Raw genomic sequence first — 15,087 nt, 5'->3', positions numbered from 1 at the left:
TTCTTTTTATAATTCTCTCTTCTTTTTTTCCTGTTCTGTAAAATGGAAACAATTGTTTCCATCTGATTAATTGCCAAGTTTCCATTCTTTTTAATGTTTCCTCTCAAAACAGTTCGGAATGAAAGTATTTCAGAAATGTGTGTAGACAGAAGCTACTGGAGATAATTTGTTTCATGGAACTATGTTTTACAAAAGGTGTGGTGCACCAGAAGAGCTGTTGTGTGGAGCAAACAACAATCAGTTTGTGCAGCCTTTCATCAAAACCTTTGTTGCACTTTGTTCTTTTATCTCATCAGTGGAATGTCCTTGATGTTCCCAAATCTCCAAACTAAAAAGCAGTTGGTTCACAGGTCTTCAGCAAGTGCTGACCCTTGCTGGGTTGCTCTTGTTGCAAGGATGCTTCTGAAGAGAGAGCCAGATGTTGTACATCTGCATGCCCACAGCTAGGTCCTGTGGTCTGCATGTCCTGGATAAGCTCTCCAGGGAGCAGGGACCTGCCTGCCCCTTCAGGCAATGTGTAGTTGTGTGGATTTTCCAAAGCTGCTGTGTTAGCCTCCATTCGTTTACCTCCTGCTCTGAATTAGCTGATTTGACCTGACTGAATCTCATGAAAGCAGCCAGTTTTCTTCATTGAAGCATTATTAAATTTTTAAAGCTCCTCTTGAATTACTGTTAAAGTTCTTCCACTCATTTTGTTGCCTGAAGCACCTCTCAAAAGTGCAGGCCAACTCCTGCTGGAGTTTGGATGTGCTGTGAGATTGCAGCCTAGGCCATGGAAGCACCCTGTCATTTCTCAGCTATTGAGAAGCCAGGGTTTTGAAGTCCAGTTACTCAAAAAGAGGCAGAAAGGAAGCCTGTTGCACATTGCAAGTGGCTGTTTGGAAAGTGTAATGCAACCATTTTGAATAAAATTTCAGGTCCTTAAGTGTGTTTGAGAGATGGGTGTTGTACACCTGCTCTCAAGTGCCTTTTTCCTACTTCTCTAGTGCTGGCTGCAGGTTTACAGTGCTTTGTTCTTGGGGCAGAATAAATTTCCTTTCTAGTAGAGGGCACTGAGCATCAGCAGGGTTCTTGTGTCAAGCACTGAGCTGCAAGGGGGAAGGGTTTGTCTTCCCTGGGAGTCCAGCTGTGATTCTTGCTGAACTCTTGCAACTGCATGTGGTGATTTTACTGTTGGCGTTGCTCTGTCAGTCCAGCCAGGGCTTGAGCCATTCTGCAGCTAGGCACAGCATGTGGGAGAGGAGAAAAGAGGAAAAGACATTTTGTCGGGTTTGCAGCTCTGTCACACTGGGACCACGTTAAAATAAGAGTATTCTTCCAGCTGCTATAATCTGATGCTTGCTGTAGGTGCTTTTAGCATCCAAGGAGTATTGGAATCCAGGAACAGTCTGGGTGCAGTTTTCACAGCCACATCTCCACACTGGGGACAGAATCCACTAACACCCTGAGGGTTTCCACATCATGGCCCAAGCTACACTGGTGTGTCTCCAGTGTGACTCCACTGAAATCAGCCTTTGGATCAAAGCTTCCCAGACAAACTGGATGGGGGTTTTGTTATGAAAAGGTCTGTCCCTCGTTAAGGTGGTACAAAGCCAATGCATGAGTGTCACTGAACACTGCCAGTGCTTTTGTCCAAGGAGCCATGACAAAGAGGACATGCACTCCTCTTTGAACTGCAGTGTTCTCCAGTAACAGTTGCTGCTGCGGTTGATATTAAATCCTGTGGCATTACTTACAGCTCACATTATGGTGCTGACCAGGTCATCATGCCAAAAGCAAATTTATTGCATGACAGCCTTTTATTGCATCCATTTTTTTGCCATCTCTTCGCAGCCACCAGTTCAGATTCCCAGAGCCAGCCCAGGTTCTTGCCCACTGCTGAAGATTAGCAGCTGTGTTCCATCACCTAAGGATTTCCCCCAGCTAGCGTGATCTTTCCCAGCCTAGTCCCCTGCAGGCTCATAGGTGGATTTCTTTTCCTTTATCAAACACATAAAAATTTTATTAGCCCCACCCTGCCTTTCTCTTCCTTTTAGCAGCGTGCTGCCACTCACTGAGTCACTTCATGGTCATCATTTCATCTGACTGAGCAAAACCCCTGTGGGTTAGGGGTTACCAAACAAAGCTCAGCCTTCACACAGGCAAGGCACAGATGTGTCCCCGCAGTGGCCACCCGCTGTGCCATAGGCACATTGTGTATGGTCTACACAGTGGCATCCTCCTGTTGTCCCTGCCTGGGTGGGTGCCCTCTTTGCTGGGTGATGTGAATAAGGGCACTGATCTTTTCTGTGGCACTTCACTTATGAAAAGGGCTATAAAGGAAAGAGGTGGTGGTGATGGTGGTGATAATAGGGCAAGCTGGGTCCATTAAAAAAAAAAAAGAAAATTAAAAAAAGACAACCAAACAGTTCTTGCTGAGAAAAAGGTTATATAGACCCTGTTTTAACTTATCTTCGGGACACTTCCATTCTTGAGACCATGTTACTCCTGCTCAAGTCCATCAGATTTTGAGGCTGGTTGAGTGGAAGAAGAGTGAAGTCTTTTGGCCGTTCTTTACGCATGGAAAGAAAAGGGCACCCAGCAAATACTGCTGTGTGACCTAAGGTGCTTCTTTCTTTCCTTCATTTATCGTTTCTTTGCTTTACTTGATATGCCCAGCTGCACACAAGCTGTTTTTTTATAAACAGCAGTGCAAGGTGGCTCATTTTGGAGGATTCCAGAGGATCACTATGGGCCACACTATTATTACATAAAGTCAATTAAAGAGCATACATGCACATCCCATTGATTTGATTTAGAACTAATGAAAGCTTCAGTAATGTGCAATTACAAGAAACTTAATGACCCCTTTATATTGAATGCAACTTTTGTGGCACCTAATATGCTTTGATGAATTGCTCATTATGTGCAATGTTAGAAAAGCTTCTAAAAAGATTAATAATTGTATAATCAATAGAGAAATTCAGTTTTATTTCACTTTTTTTAAAATTCTGAAATCAGTAAGCCATAGAGATTATGGATCTTTTCTTGCTCTCTTTTTTCCTCCTGCACCCCCAGAATTATTTTCTCTCTAAAGCTAACCTCTCCCTTTTCCAGCATGCTGAGAAAAGCCCTTTCTTGTGTTATGTAGAAAGGTCTGGCCTGATGGCTATGTGAGGTCTGAAGGGTTGGTGTCAGCTGCCCACAGGAAAGCTGGATGGGATGCTCCTTCGGCAGGGCATGAAGTCTCTGAGTCACAGCCTTCAGCATTGGGCTCAGAGCCTTGTAACACTGTTCAGTCCCACTCCCCCTCTCCCATTCACAGCTGGTGAACCTTAGAACCCGCCAGCCCTTGGGGCCTTCAGGTGGGCTTTAACCTTGCTTTTCTAGCCAGAGGATACTTTGAGAGCCTCGTGTCACAAGCGTTATCTATGCTTGAATTGACAGCTAGTTGTGAGGTACGGCAAACCTTGGAAGATGGGATCAGGAAAATGAGAGTAAAAAGACAAAAAAGGGAAGTTTCATTTCGGTGACATTCAGGATTTAACAATGCCAAAGATGTCTGGGGGCTAGAAAAATAAGCAAATGCAGAATTCCTTAAAATTTGTTTTGATTTTGAATCTAGTCTTGTCATGCTTCAGGGCACAAATCATGAGTTCTGGATGCCGGGATCTGATAGTACTGTTTCACTGTTGGGCACTAGATTGAAAAGGAGAACTCTTCACCAAGATCAATTTACATTACTGTATTGCTCATGACAGGGGCAAATTCCTGTTGTCTATGGTAAAGGGGTGCGTGGTCCTCCTTGCTCCTTCTGGACTGGTACCCACAAAGCTTCCAGCAGTGCTGACCTCAGGTTTTGGCTGCCTTAGGTAACATTTGTGTAGTTTATCTGTCGCGTGGAAATTTTGTGTAAAATGTAAAATATGTCTGTTTTGTTTCCCTTACAGATGTTCTTAGGAACGTAAACACATCATTTTGGTTAAAATGTGGTTTATTTGTTCATTGCCCAGCCTTACCCTCACACGTGTGCTTATGTGTGTGTCAGATGAGGCTTGCATCATACTGGGGCAGATCCTGCAGTCTCTGCACAGCCCAAATCCCCGTCTCCCCAAGAAAGGCTGGCCTCAGTGAGGACTACCTGAAATTCCTCTTGAGTCTCTGATTCTTTGGTAAAAAGGGCAAATCAGACTGAGTGCAGCCATCCTCAGACTAGGAGTGAAAACAAGCTGGAGTTTAGACTCCAGTGTTTTGGAAATCACTGCAGCTCTGCTGATCCTTAAGCTAATTTCCAGCAGCCGGGGAATTCATCCCTAAGTGTTTGCAGAGCAAGAGACGCAGGGCGTTTCCAGGGCTGCATATGGGAGGGATGAAAAAATTGAAACCCAGAAATTTTGGTGCGATAGGATGGGACTCATTTAGTCTGGGCACCTATTCAAGAGCCCCAGTTAAACTGCAGCCGCACAGTGCTGTCATCACACTGCAAGGAACCTTTCCCATTAGCCCTCCGCAGTGCAGCCGCCCTTCGAGACTTGGAGTGGTTAAACTAAACAAGGCAGAGGGTAGAGCACGTAGGAAAATGACTCCGTGGTAATGGCTGTCAAGCACAACAATGCCTTCCATCGTGCCAAGCTGATGTTCTTATGGGAGGATCATGTTTTATTCAAACCTGCTACTTGTTGTCACTCACTTGCTCCACTGTCCTATTCTCTGTCTCCAAAAATAGCATGCCCTGTGGTAGTGGCTTATTATGATTAAACAGATAAAAATAAGTTTAAGGTTTAAACACATCCAGGACACCTGAGGTAATATAAGATCTGACTTCTTTGTGGAACGTGTGAAGTTATAGTTTCCACTGCTTCACAAGACTTGTTTTGTTTGGTTTTAAATTCAGTAAGCTTTCATGTGATCTATAGTTTTGCATTACAGTCTGACACCTCAAGAATTTATATCGCTGTTTTCTGATGTTTTGCCTCACTCACAGAACAATGCCTACTAGCTTTGAAAAAAGACTTTCTGTAAGAAAAAACAATTTTTTTCTGTGATTTGAGTAACAATTCTGTGTTGTTTGTTGCACCTTTCATATGTCAAAAATTAGTGATGCTTATTAATAGTGAGGAAGTAGGTACCCTGATAAAAACTGTAGAATTTTAGTCATGGGATGGTATATACTAAGAGCTTAATTTTTTTTTAGTCACTGTATATGCATCTATATTTAGCCATTTTTCTCTTAAAATAAAACCTCTACATGGAGATAAGGAAAGAAAACTTTCCTCCTGTATTTTGGCTTCCTCTGCATTCATTTGCAACTTTGAATTCCTCGTCAGTGATTCTAATATGTGGCATTTCATCTAAAAGAAGGGCGTACTAGAGCACAGAAGCCTGATGGAGCAAGATATGGCATCACTGCTGGTGGAAAAAATCTGAGGGCAATAATTATAGGCAGCAAAGTGAACGTCATACTACAAAGAATTACTACAGGTAGCGTGGTGTCAGCGTCAAACACCTAGTCACTCCAGAGCTATGTGTCTCTTTGTGTGCTGAATAGTGACAGCAGAAATTCAGAGCACTTGTGGGTACGTCCACACTGTGTAATGAGCTCTGTGGAGAGATCCCTGACCTGGATGTCGCTGTAATTGTACCCATGTAAGGCTTGACCTGAGCTAGTGAGTTCTGCCAGGAGGCAAAAACAATGAGCCAAACCAAAGCAGTTTTGCTTTCAGGACTGCTGCTTGTTTCTGGAGGTGGCTCAGACCTTCCACAGACCTTCTGGAGGCTCTGACACAGAAGCTGTGCAGTGTCAAACACCGTCCAAATAAGGTCTCCAGTCATGGCATTGTACTGCTCGGGCAGCTGCACCCATCTGAAAGATGAAGCATTATTGCCCGGACATGGCAGAATCGGAGTGTGATTTACCACAGGTTTTCCACACACATAGCTTGAAAGATGCAGCTGGTATTACTTGTGTTTTCCACACCATGTGAACCAGTCAGAGCCGGCTGCATTTGTTCATTTTCATCAAGAGAGCGTTTATGGCATCTCAGCCTCTTGTCTTCCATTCTGCTCCATGTTAGAGGCAGTGGTCCCTAGCAGACACAGGCGGACATGAAGTAATTAACAAAGGTTGGCTAGCCAGCTGTGGATAGAAACTTCATGTGATCCTGCATGCCTGGATGTCTTGGGACATGCCATGTGGCACTTTCTATTGATGAGGAAACCAAAAACCATCCTGAAGGAGCTGAGTTGATGCCATCGCTATTTACAGGGCAACAGGGGCATGTGAAACACAAGGTGGCAGCTCGGGGCCAAACCTCTGAGTGTCCTTTTGCCTAAGCTTTTATCACACCTCTCTGTGTATTAAAAAACAGTGAAGAGCCACAGAGCTCCCTTGTGGGAGAGAAGAGTCCATCATAAAGGAGCACAACAGTAGAAGTCTCCTTGTGCAAGCCTTTCTGAGCTCCTGCTGACATGGATTGAAGTCATGGGAACATTGGTCTTTGACATCCACATGTGTGACAAGACAGCAACTTCACCTAGCCAGAAACCGGAGATTTAATGTTACTGCTTGCAATGTGAAAAGGAATGGGGTATGTTTTCAAACTGATACCATTCACCCACAAAACTGTAGACTCAGCTCTTCATAATTGTGAGCTTGACCATGGCTCTCAGCTCACTTCCCATTTTTTCAGACTCTTGGGGGACATTCACCTTTAGGAGTATGAAGTCTTCCAAACTCTTATTTTTATCTTCCCAGCTGGGGAAACCCTGTGCATGTGCCCTCTCCCAGCTCCCTGCACCACTGACCTTGCAACTTCTTCGCTCTGAGCGGGATCAGTGTCTGAGCTGGAAGGCAGAACTTTGTCTCAGAAGAACAGGTATTTTTTTAAAACAGAAGGCCACATTGTTATCCACAGTAGTAGTCAGATGCAAGAAAAGCAGAAATCTGCAGAAATTCAGTCTTACCAGTTGATGGAATCCATGTACAGCCACCTAATGTTAAAAATACTGCATTTCCTATGAAGTTCACATCTATATATGGAACCCATATTTGTACAGATATATCTGGTTGTCCTGTTCCGTGCAGGAACCCAAACTGGTGCATCGGTAAGACACTGATTTTGCTAATTAGTAAAGCAGAAATTTCCATTGCAAGGGCATTTCAAAGCAAAATTAAATATAAGAGGAAAAAAACTCCTTATTAAACTAAAATGTGGGGTAACAGCTCACCACATCCTGCTAGTGTGGCATCTGCTGTTTAGCAAAGGAAAGGTTCCTCTTTCAGAAGCCTTGACAGGTAGAGAGGTCACGTGTTACCTGCATTTCTCAGTGTTATTATTTTTTGACTTTTCTGTCAGTGGAAAAGCTGAACATGACAATGGAAAATAGCAGTTGAGAGAAGGCATTGTGGGGAACTGTAGGTGTTAGCTATGAAAGCGACAGTGGCCTCCCCACCAAAGCCAGCAGAAAAACAGTGAAAAAAAATCTGATGACAAAGGCACCGTAAATCATAGTACTCAGCTGTTTGGTTTGATAGGGATCAACCTGGTGCTTTAAGGGAAGTGTTGTGCTACTTTAGGCGTTGAAAGATTAAACATCTTGCATGCTATCCCAGATCTGCTGCTAAGCTGTATGTAGGGCCTGTAACCAGCTGGATAATCATTTGGATCTCATTTGTCCTGGTTATAAAATGGTCTTTGTTAGTACTCAGGTTATGTTGTGTTAAAAATTAGTGTAAAACCATTGGAACCTTTCTTTGAAGAATGTTGTGCTTATTCAAAACCCAGCTACTCCTGGAATGGTACTGCAGACATGAATGGATGTGTATCCAAGCAGCTGGGGAATCAAAGACCAGCGTTTGCTTTAGGAATGAAACTCAAACCTGGGCCAAAATACTGCTTGCACTGAATACTGCTGTTCTGTGGAGCATGCACAATCCTCCAGTAATCGTAGAAGGTTTATAATTCAAAACTTGAGCATTCAAGACTGCAACCAGCTGATTCTCCTTAACTGTATAATAAATATATTGTTACAAATGTGAAAGCCAAGAGAAAAGTGTCAATTACTTTATCTGCATGATCAGATTTTGCCTCTCTAGGAAGTTCTGCAGTAGTCCTACAGGACCAAGTGGAGCTCTGAGGATACCAAAGGGATAGATGGCAAAGGAGATAGTGAACTGGGAACAGTCCGCTCATTTACTTGAAACATGAATTAAATTTACAAGAAACAAATTTAAAAGAGGAAAAAAAAAACTTTTTCCACCCTCACATATGTACACTGCTGAACCCATTGCTACAGGACTCTGTGAAGGCCAAAACAGGTTCAGAAGGTTACTAGAAAACTTAATGGGAGAAAGTTCATCAAAGTCCATTAGAAGAAAGGGTGCAGACCTCTGGTTCACAAAGTCCTCCAGCAGAGCAAAGATGAACCAGAGGCAGCACCACTGGAGGTGTGCTGGTTCTTATGCTCTTTCCCAAAGAACTGACAGTAGTGGTAGTTGTAACACTGGTGTGGATGGACACACAGGATGCTTCAGCAGAACCACACTTCAGTAACAGAGGTTTGATTTGCTCTTGGGAAGGACAGTCTTGGGTCAGCCTACAATAAGAATATTGATGTTTTCTTGCCAAACGAAAGAAAAATCAGTTTGGGGTCAAACAAAACATTCCAAGATATTCCATTTGATCAAAATAAAGTATTTCCTAGCATGCAAGAGAAACGTTAACACATTTTAGAGTATTAAAAGGAAGTAAATTTTCCAGAAATCAGAAAAAATGTGGAGAGTCTTCATGAGAGTGCTGGACCATGCAGTTGTGGGCAGCGGGAAGCATCCTTCTAGCAAACCCAGCACACTTCACATGCGCGTGCCTCCTGGTTTTCCCCTGTTTCCGCCCACCAGAGGGTTTTCCTTGCAGCCTCAGGTGTCTGGGTGGGCAGTGAGGGAAAGCCCGCTCGAATCACACTTCCCCTTTCATCTCTGCTAGCTGTCTGCTGCTTCAAGGTCAGCTGTGCTGCCACGTATTCCCCCACCTGGGCCTTTTGCATGCACCCTTGTCCTTCTCTGCAGGTTTTTTCAACTGCATTGTTGGGAATATTTTGCATTTTTAACACTGCAGTGGGTCTTTACAAACAGCAAGTGAAATAGTGAAATAAAGAGAGCTGTGTCTGAGCCACACTGTCCACAGACCACTGTGGAGGAGAGAGATATTGAGTGTCCTGTTGGTGGCTTTGGCCCTGTTTGGTTGTGATGTCTGGTGGCGATGGATTCACTTGGGTTGAGGTTCAGCTGTCTCCCAAGTCCGTGGTGCCATTGTCTAGTACTGTTGTTGAACAGCTGCCAGATGTTGTTGCATGAGGACACCAGGCTTACTCATCAAGGTAGCAAAAGTCCACCTTTCTTAAGAAAGTAGTATAAAATAAAACAAGCAGTAAATTGCTGTGAGTCAATAACAAAATATGAGTGATTTCAGCTGGGGACAAATTGATTTGGCTGCTGAGAGATGGAGAGAGTGTGACTCAGGGAGCACTGTGGTCTCATGGCCTGAGCCAAGGCAGGTGGGCTCCCAGCTGAAAGGAAAAGTTGTGTCATATCTGGAGTAAGATGTGTCCTACAGCGCTCAAGTGACAGAGGATCAGCTGAAGATACCTGGAGTGACTGGAAGGGGCAGCCTCTTGAGTGCCTAAGCTGGTTTTGGAGTTGGACCTTCGGCTCATGTCAAGTTGCTTCCAAAATACCATTGCTACATGCTTTAATAGGGGAAATCATGAGCTAGCAGTTTGAGGCTGTTGCTTTTGAAAGTTTTACTGAAAGAAGCAAGAGTAACTCAGCAAGTGCTACAGCATTAGTCAGAGATTTGAGATGACTTGGTGCTAATCCTTTCTGAGACTGGGAGGCCCTTCACATTCCCACCTGCATGTCCCCATACCGGTGACATTTATGTTCACATTTTACAGAAGCACTGTGAAGATTCATTATTTAATGTTTCTAAGCACTAAGTAACTGTACAAAGAGTGAGGCTATCCCAGACTAGTGTCTTAATTTTATTTAACAGAAGCTTTGAGGGAAAGTTAGCAAAACTGTGATGCTGCCTGGCCGGTAGGAGGATTTGTTTTCACTGCCACATAAAACATGAAGGTATCACTGTGTGGTTTTGCTGCAGACCTGAGAGTGCCTTGAGAAGTTTATCACAGAAGCGATCTTTACAAAAGCATCATGGCAGAATTCCACAGAAATTGAATGCTGTTTGCATTCAAGGCAGAGACTCAGTCCCTAAAGCTCTCTGGAGTCTGGCCACATGTAAATGGGGCAGCACTTCTGGCCGGGTTTGGATGCATGCAGAGTAGTCTTTGCCTCAGTGCAGGGCTTTCTCCTTGAATTTTTTTGCTCTTTGGTAATATTAAAGATTAACTCCACGGCACTCTCAAGGGGAAGAACTGCTTTGTCTTTTCATAGCTTGTTTCCATACCTTCTTAGTTTGCTGATGTAAATAGATAGTTACAAAGGCAACTGATATTTCCTCTCTGAAGTATGGTGTGTGTATCCATTGGTTTTGGTGGCCAGGACCTGTGACACAAATCCTGACTGATTCATGTGCTACAATTACTAAGTGGGCAGTAGGTCTGCAGGAAAAAAAAAAAAACAAGCCATAAAAACCAACACCAAATGTACCCAACTAATTGCAGCCAGGAAACTAGTTTTACACAGGCTTGGTCTTTTCCAGTAAACACATGAAGTTATCTGGATTACTGTGAAGAGCAGCCCACAAGGAAGGGAAAATGCAGGCTTATCCATGGTGCTTCCATGACGTGGGCACGTGTCTCCCAGTCCTGGCAATGTTAGAGAAATTCAGAAGCAGTGATAGTCCTGTTGACGGCATTTTGTCTATCTCCATGTAAATCAGGTGGTGGCAGTTGCTGTAGGGAGGTGGAGTGGAAATAAAAGGGATGTTGTGTCGATGACCTTTGCCAGGTTCAGTCATTTCCTGTCCATCTGCCAAAAATCACATGGACATAACTGGAGTGTGGGAAGCTGTATTGCTTGATGATCTTCAGGGGAGGGGGAAAAGAAAGTAAAAAGACTCATGAATAAAGAAAACAACTCTATATCAGTGGAGATGCAATCTGGCTGGCTGATGCTGAGATAGCAGACCTTGTTTACTCTCTCCTCTGACTCTTGCCAGGAGAGTTTTTTTAACTTGTTTGTCCCTCTCATTTGTTTGTGTGGATAGAAGTAAAGAGTGTATGTCTACATGCATTGGTCACTATGATGGGAGGGTATATATTTAAACGTGTTACCAGCTCCAGGGAATGGGCAAGCATGCAGTAGTTTCCAGTTTCCTCTCTTCTTTTTTCTTTTTTTTTCCCCTAATATCAAGTCACAGTGGAAAAAATCAGCATGTGAAGTTGTATTCTATCTAGGCATTGCAGCTGCACATACCCAGGTTAGGTGACTGGCAGCTTTCTGCCACCAGTACCTACCATGGATAACATACTTTCCAAGCAGCTCTGTTTGTGGAAGGAGTAGATTATTCTAGGATCTTCTGTGGTCCTCCTGGCTTTACATTTGAGGCAGTTCTAGAGCAAATGAAATGTTTTATCTGTAACCAATTTGAAATGTTAAGTATGTTTGATGCAATCAAGGATCCAGGATGCTGCTGGTTTTGTGATGCCTGGTTTTACATGGTATTTAGCATGTTAATAACCTTGGTTAATCCTTCTGGGTCTGCACTGTGATCAGCCTGTACAAGCTACCTGGTGATGTCACACTTACTGTTCAGAGTTGTACTGAAGCTGTCAATGAATGAGTGCAAGTTCGGGTGGGTTGTGGACTGAGGACAACTGCCTGCAGCAGCAGGATGCTAATAGATTCCTTTTCTTGTCTTCTTTCTTTGCAGTAAATGAAATTATAAGGAATGACCTTTCCAGTACCAATGTCCACTCATAGCTTTCAGTGTGGGCCTGGTATGAAATGCACACTTTTGACTTGGCTGGCACATCACCTCGAGTCGGGAGATACCAAATGAACTGAAGACGTTGCCTGGTACCACTCTGATCTTCCACCTTAATGAATGTCAGGAACTGAAGATTTACCTCTTGCTTACAGAGAAGCAGCTCATCAACTTCAACTGATGAAACAGCTTTTTTTAAAGAAAATCATCTCAAAAGAGAGAAGGAGTATGCTCCAAGACGGCGCATTTCATGGGACAAAACTAGGAAACTCAGCAAAATCTGAGCACTTCTTCCCGTTGCTGATCCTTTTGGCATGGCACCGCTGGAATACAGCCCTGGAAGTGCCTTATTTTACCAGGTTGTGGCATCAGGGCATTTTTAATAAGCTTTGAATTTCCTACCATTAAATGTGTTGGTAGGTGCAGAAACTCTAGAGCTTGTATTCTGGAGAATGATACTGGAAAAAAGCATAGGACTCTGCAGCAGAGTAGGGAGAGCAATCCCAACTCCAGTAAGACACGTTTATGAATTCCAGAATTTCCTCAGCTTTTCCTCTGCTGTAATGTACAGCCTATTGCCTTATTCTCAGTGCATTTCAAAAGCCTCCTGATTCATCATCATCTCAGCTTTCTTTTTGCATATTGCTTTCATTACGTGCTAATGAATCATAGGGTTGGTAGTAGTAGCATGGTAAGATTCTGATTTTGATCCAGCTTCTGTCATAGCACAAGTGAGTTGAATAGCACAAAATAAAAAAGGTTGATGGACAAAAAATTGAAATCTATCTTTTACACGATAGATGAATATGTATGCATGTACATACATACTAGTATATATGCATATATTTATATATGACAAATAATATAGATGATTGCCTAGTAAGGGCACTGAATTTAGCAATAATTTCAATTTCTGAGAATGCATTTCAAATCCACAGCAAATATTTCAGCTACTTCTTTTGAGGGTTTGTTGCACCTAAAGCAGGTATGCATTTTCTTTCCTCACGCAGTTAAGCAAGCACTTTAGATAGGCAAGAAGGATGCATATAAGATACATGTTATTTACCAAATGTCAGAATATGAGTTATTGTAACTGTAAATACCATTATGGAAGAGTGTAAAATATTTGTTCAGTTATAATATTATTATTCCGCAGAAGCCTTATAACTCTCTGCTACGTGTATGGAAAAGGATGTTACCAAAAACCCACCTTGGTTTCACATAGAGCGCTGTATAGTGTGTTTTCAGATTAGCTAATGTTCCTGGAGTTACAAGTAGGCATGTAGTGTAGCCTTCAACATTGTATTTTTTACAATCAACCGCTTATTATATAACTAGCAACGACCTATTACTTCACATAAACAAAAAAAATTAAAAAAAAATAAAAACAAAACTAAAATAAAATAGCATGACTAAATTAAAAATGTTTAACATTAATATTGTGCCTTAGGAATCTGTGCCCCCTCCTGGAAACACTCCCGAACTACACCCCCAAACTGGGGTGGCTCATTAACCCCGATGCAATGAAGACTGAACAGGTTTCACAAAAAGGTGAAATCCAACTAAGTGTTTTAAAACATTCTTCTGTATAATTATGTCTTACTTTCTTAAGGAAAAAAAATGAAAGCCATATTTGTCACATTTGCACATTACTGTGAAGACATGAGAATATAATATGGCTCTATGTACATAGTATGCTGTTACTGGTCTTTATAATAGTCTGTTATTCCTCACCTGTTTAATCCCAATTATTTACCCTGTATTTAGCATTGTAGACGTTGCATGAAATGTTTCTTATAGACTGCCATATGAAAAGTTAAAAAGCTCAACAGATGTCAGCTTGACTTGTAGCTAGAAAATAGAACTAATAAAGCAAAATGTTTTGCTGGAAGCTAGTCTTAGAGTGGTTCATTTTATGTTATCTTGAAAAATCTTTTCTCATATAAAATAGCATTTTTAAATTATACACATATATCTCTCCATCTCTTCTATATGAAGCTGCTTGCATCTTGCTAATATAACCATCTTATTATGGAAGCAAAGTCTCTTGTCAACAGACTCCTCTTCATTTCCCCACTGCATTTAAAGACATTGCTCACAAGAAGAGGAAATTATATATGATACAGTCCTCAGATTTTATTCTCTCATTATTTCAGAAATGTCAATGAACTGTGCATGGAGGAATCTCTGATTATGCCAAAGCATTTTTTTTATTCATATACTAAACATCTTGGGTGAGGCTTTAACTGTGCAGGACAATGCACACATACACACAGAGGCACATTTCAGCAGTAGTTTTAGCAAAGTTTTTGAATGTATGGTTTGGCTATGTTGCAGCTCCTTCATTCTGATTTTTATTTTCCTCTTTAAGCTATTTTGGGAAAAAAAAATACCCCAACCTGTTACTTTTAAGCCTGGATAATGGAAGGTTATACATCTGTTGTATATGTATTCATAAAATAAAAACGAAAGCAGAAATATTTCCTGTATGAGACTGCTATCTTGTTTCTGTACATGTGTTATGGTTGTTGCTGTCAGTTTAGGAAAATTATTTTCATCAACCTTTTTGAAAACAAAGCAAAACCAAAAAGCCACAACACTCTGAACTTGGAGTGTAGGTATGTTCAAAAATAGGTATGTTCAAAAATACCTCTGCCAGGAATGATTCTGACTATTCAAAAGAGCTCTTGGGATGAATTTTAAGTGGTGAAACAAGCTACCTTATTGATCATGCAACAAAGTACTTGGCATCTGTGAGCACTGCTTGGACAACAGTTTCTTTTGCCCTCCCTGGAACTATTTCTGAAACACGTGGGTTGCGAAGGGTGGGCTTAGGATCTGTGGCCTTCAGTGCAGTAGATAGAAGAGACATTTTTGTTAGGCTGAGGGCTTTGGTAGCCCTGAGACAGAAGGGCTGGCATGGGCTGGCAGGAGGGGATCTCTGGCCACCAGCTGCCTATGATGCGATCGATGGATCTGCTCTGTATGATGTGTCCTACTCCCTGAATCTCCTCGCTGCTCTGCCCCAGAGGTGAAGTGGCAACAGGAGAGTGTCAGCTTAGTCAAAGCTGGGCTGAACACAGCTCTGGGCTTCTATCAGTTCATCAGGTGGTGCCTCTGTATGTACCAACATCTGACACCTGATGGGCCATGAAATGCTGAG

At 42.4% G+C, this 15,087-nt stretch overlaps 1 protein-coding gene across 4 annotated transcripts in view; it reads left to right on the top strand.

Moving 5' to 3' along the window:
* Nucleotides 1-14,404, top strand: part of NFATC1 (nuclear factor of activated T cells 1) — a 110,822-nt gene extending 96,418 nt beyond the window's left edge. For all 4 annotated transcript variants that reach the window (XM_041427518.1, XM_041427516.1, XM_041427514.1 and 1 more), the window contains one exon: nt 11,871-14,404. In XM_041427518.1, coding sequence (XP_041283452.1) covers nt 11,871-11,873 — 3 coding nt within the window. In that variant the 3' untranslated portion in view covers nt 11,874-14,404. The remainder of the gene's footprint in view (nt 1-11,870) is intronic.
* The last annotated feature ends 683 nt before the right edge of the window (nt 14,405-15,087 follow it).

This window comes from Onychostruthus taczanowskii, unplaced genomic scaffold (genome assembly GCF_017590055.1).
Source record: "Onychostruthus taczanowskii isolate IOZ18803 unplaced genomic scaffold, ASM1759005v1 scaffold115, whole genome shotgun sequence".
Lineage (NCBI taxonomy): Eukaryota > Metazoa > Chordata > Aves > Passeriformes > Passeridae > Onychostruthus > Onychostruthus taczanowskii.
This window is presented reverse-complemented; position numbering and strand designations above follow the sequence as displayed.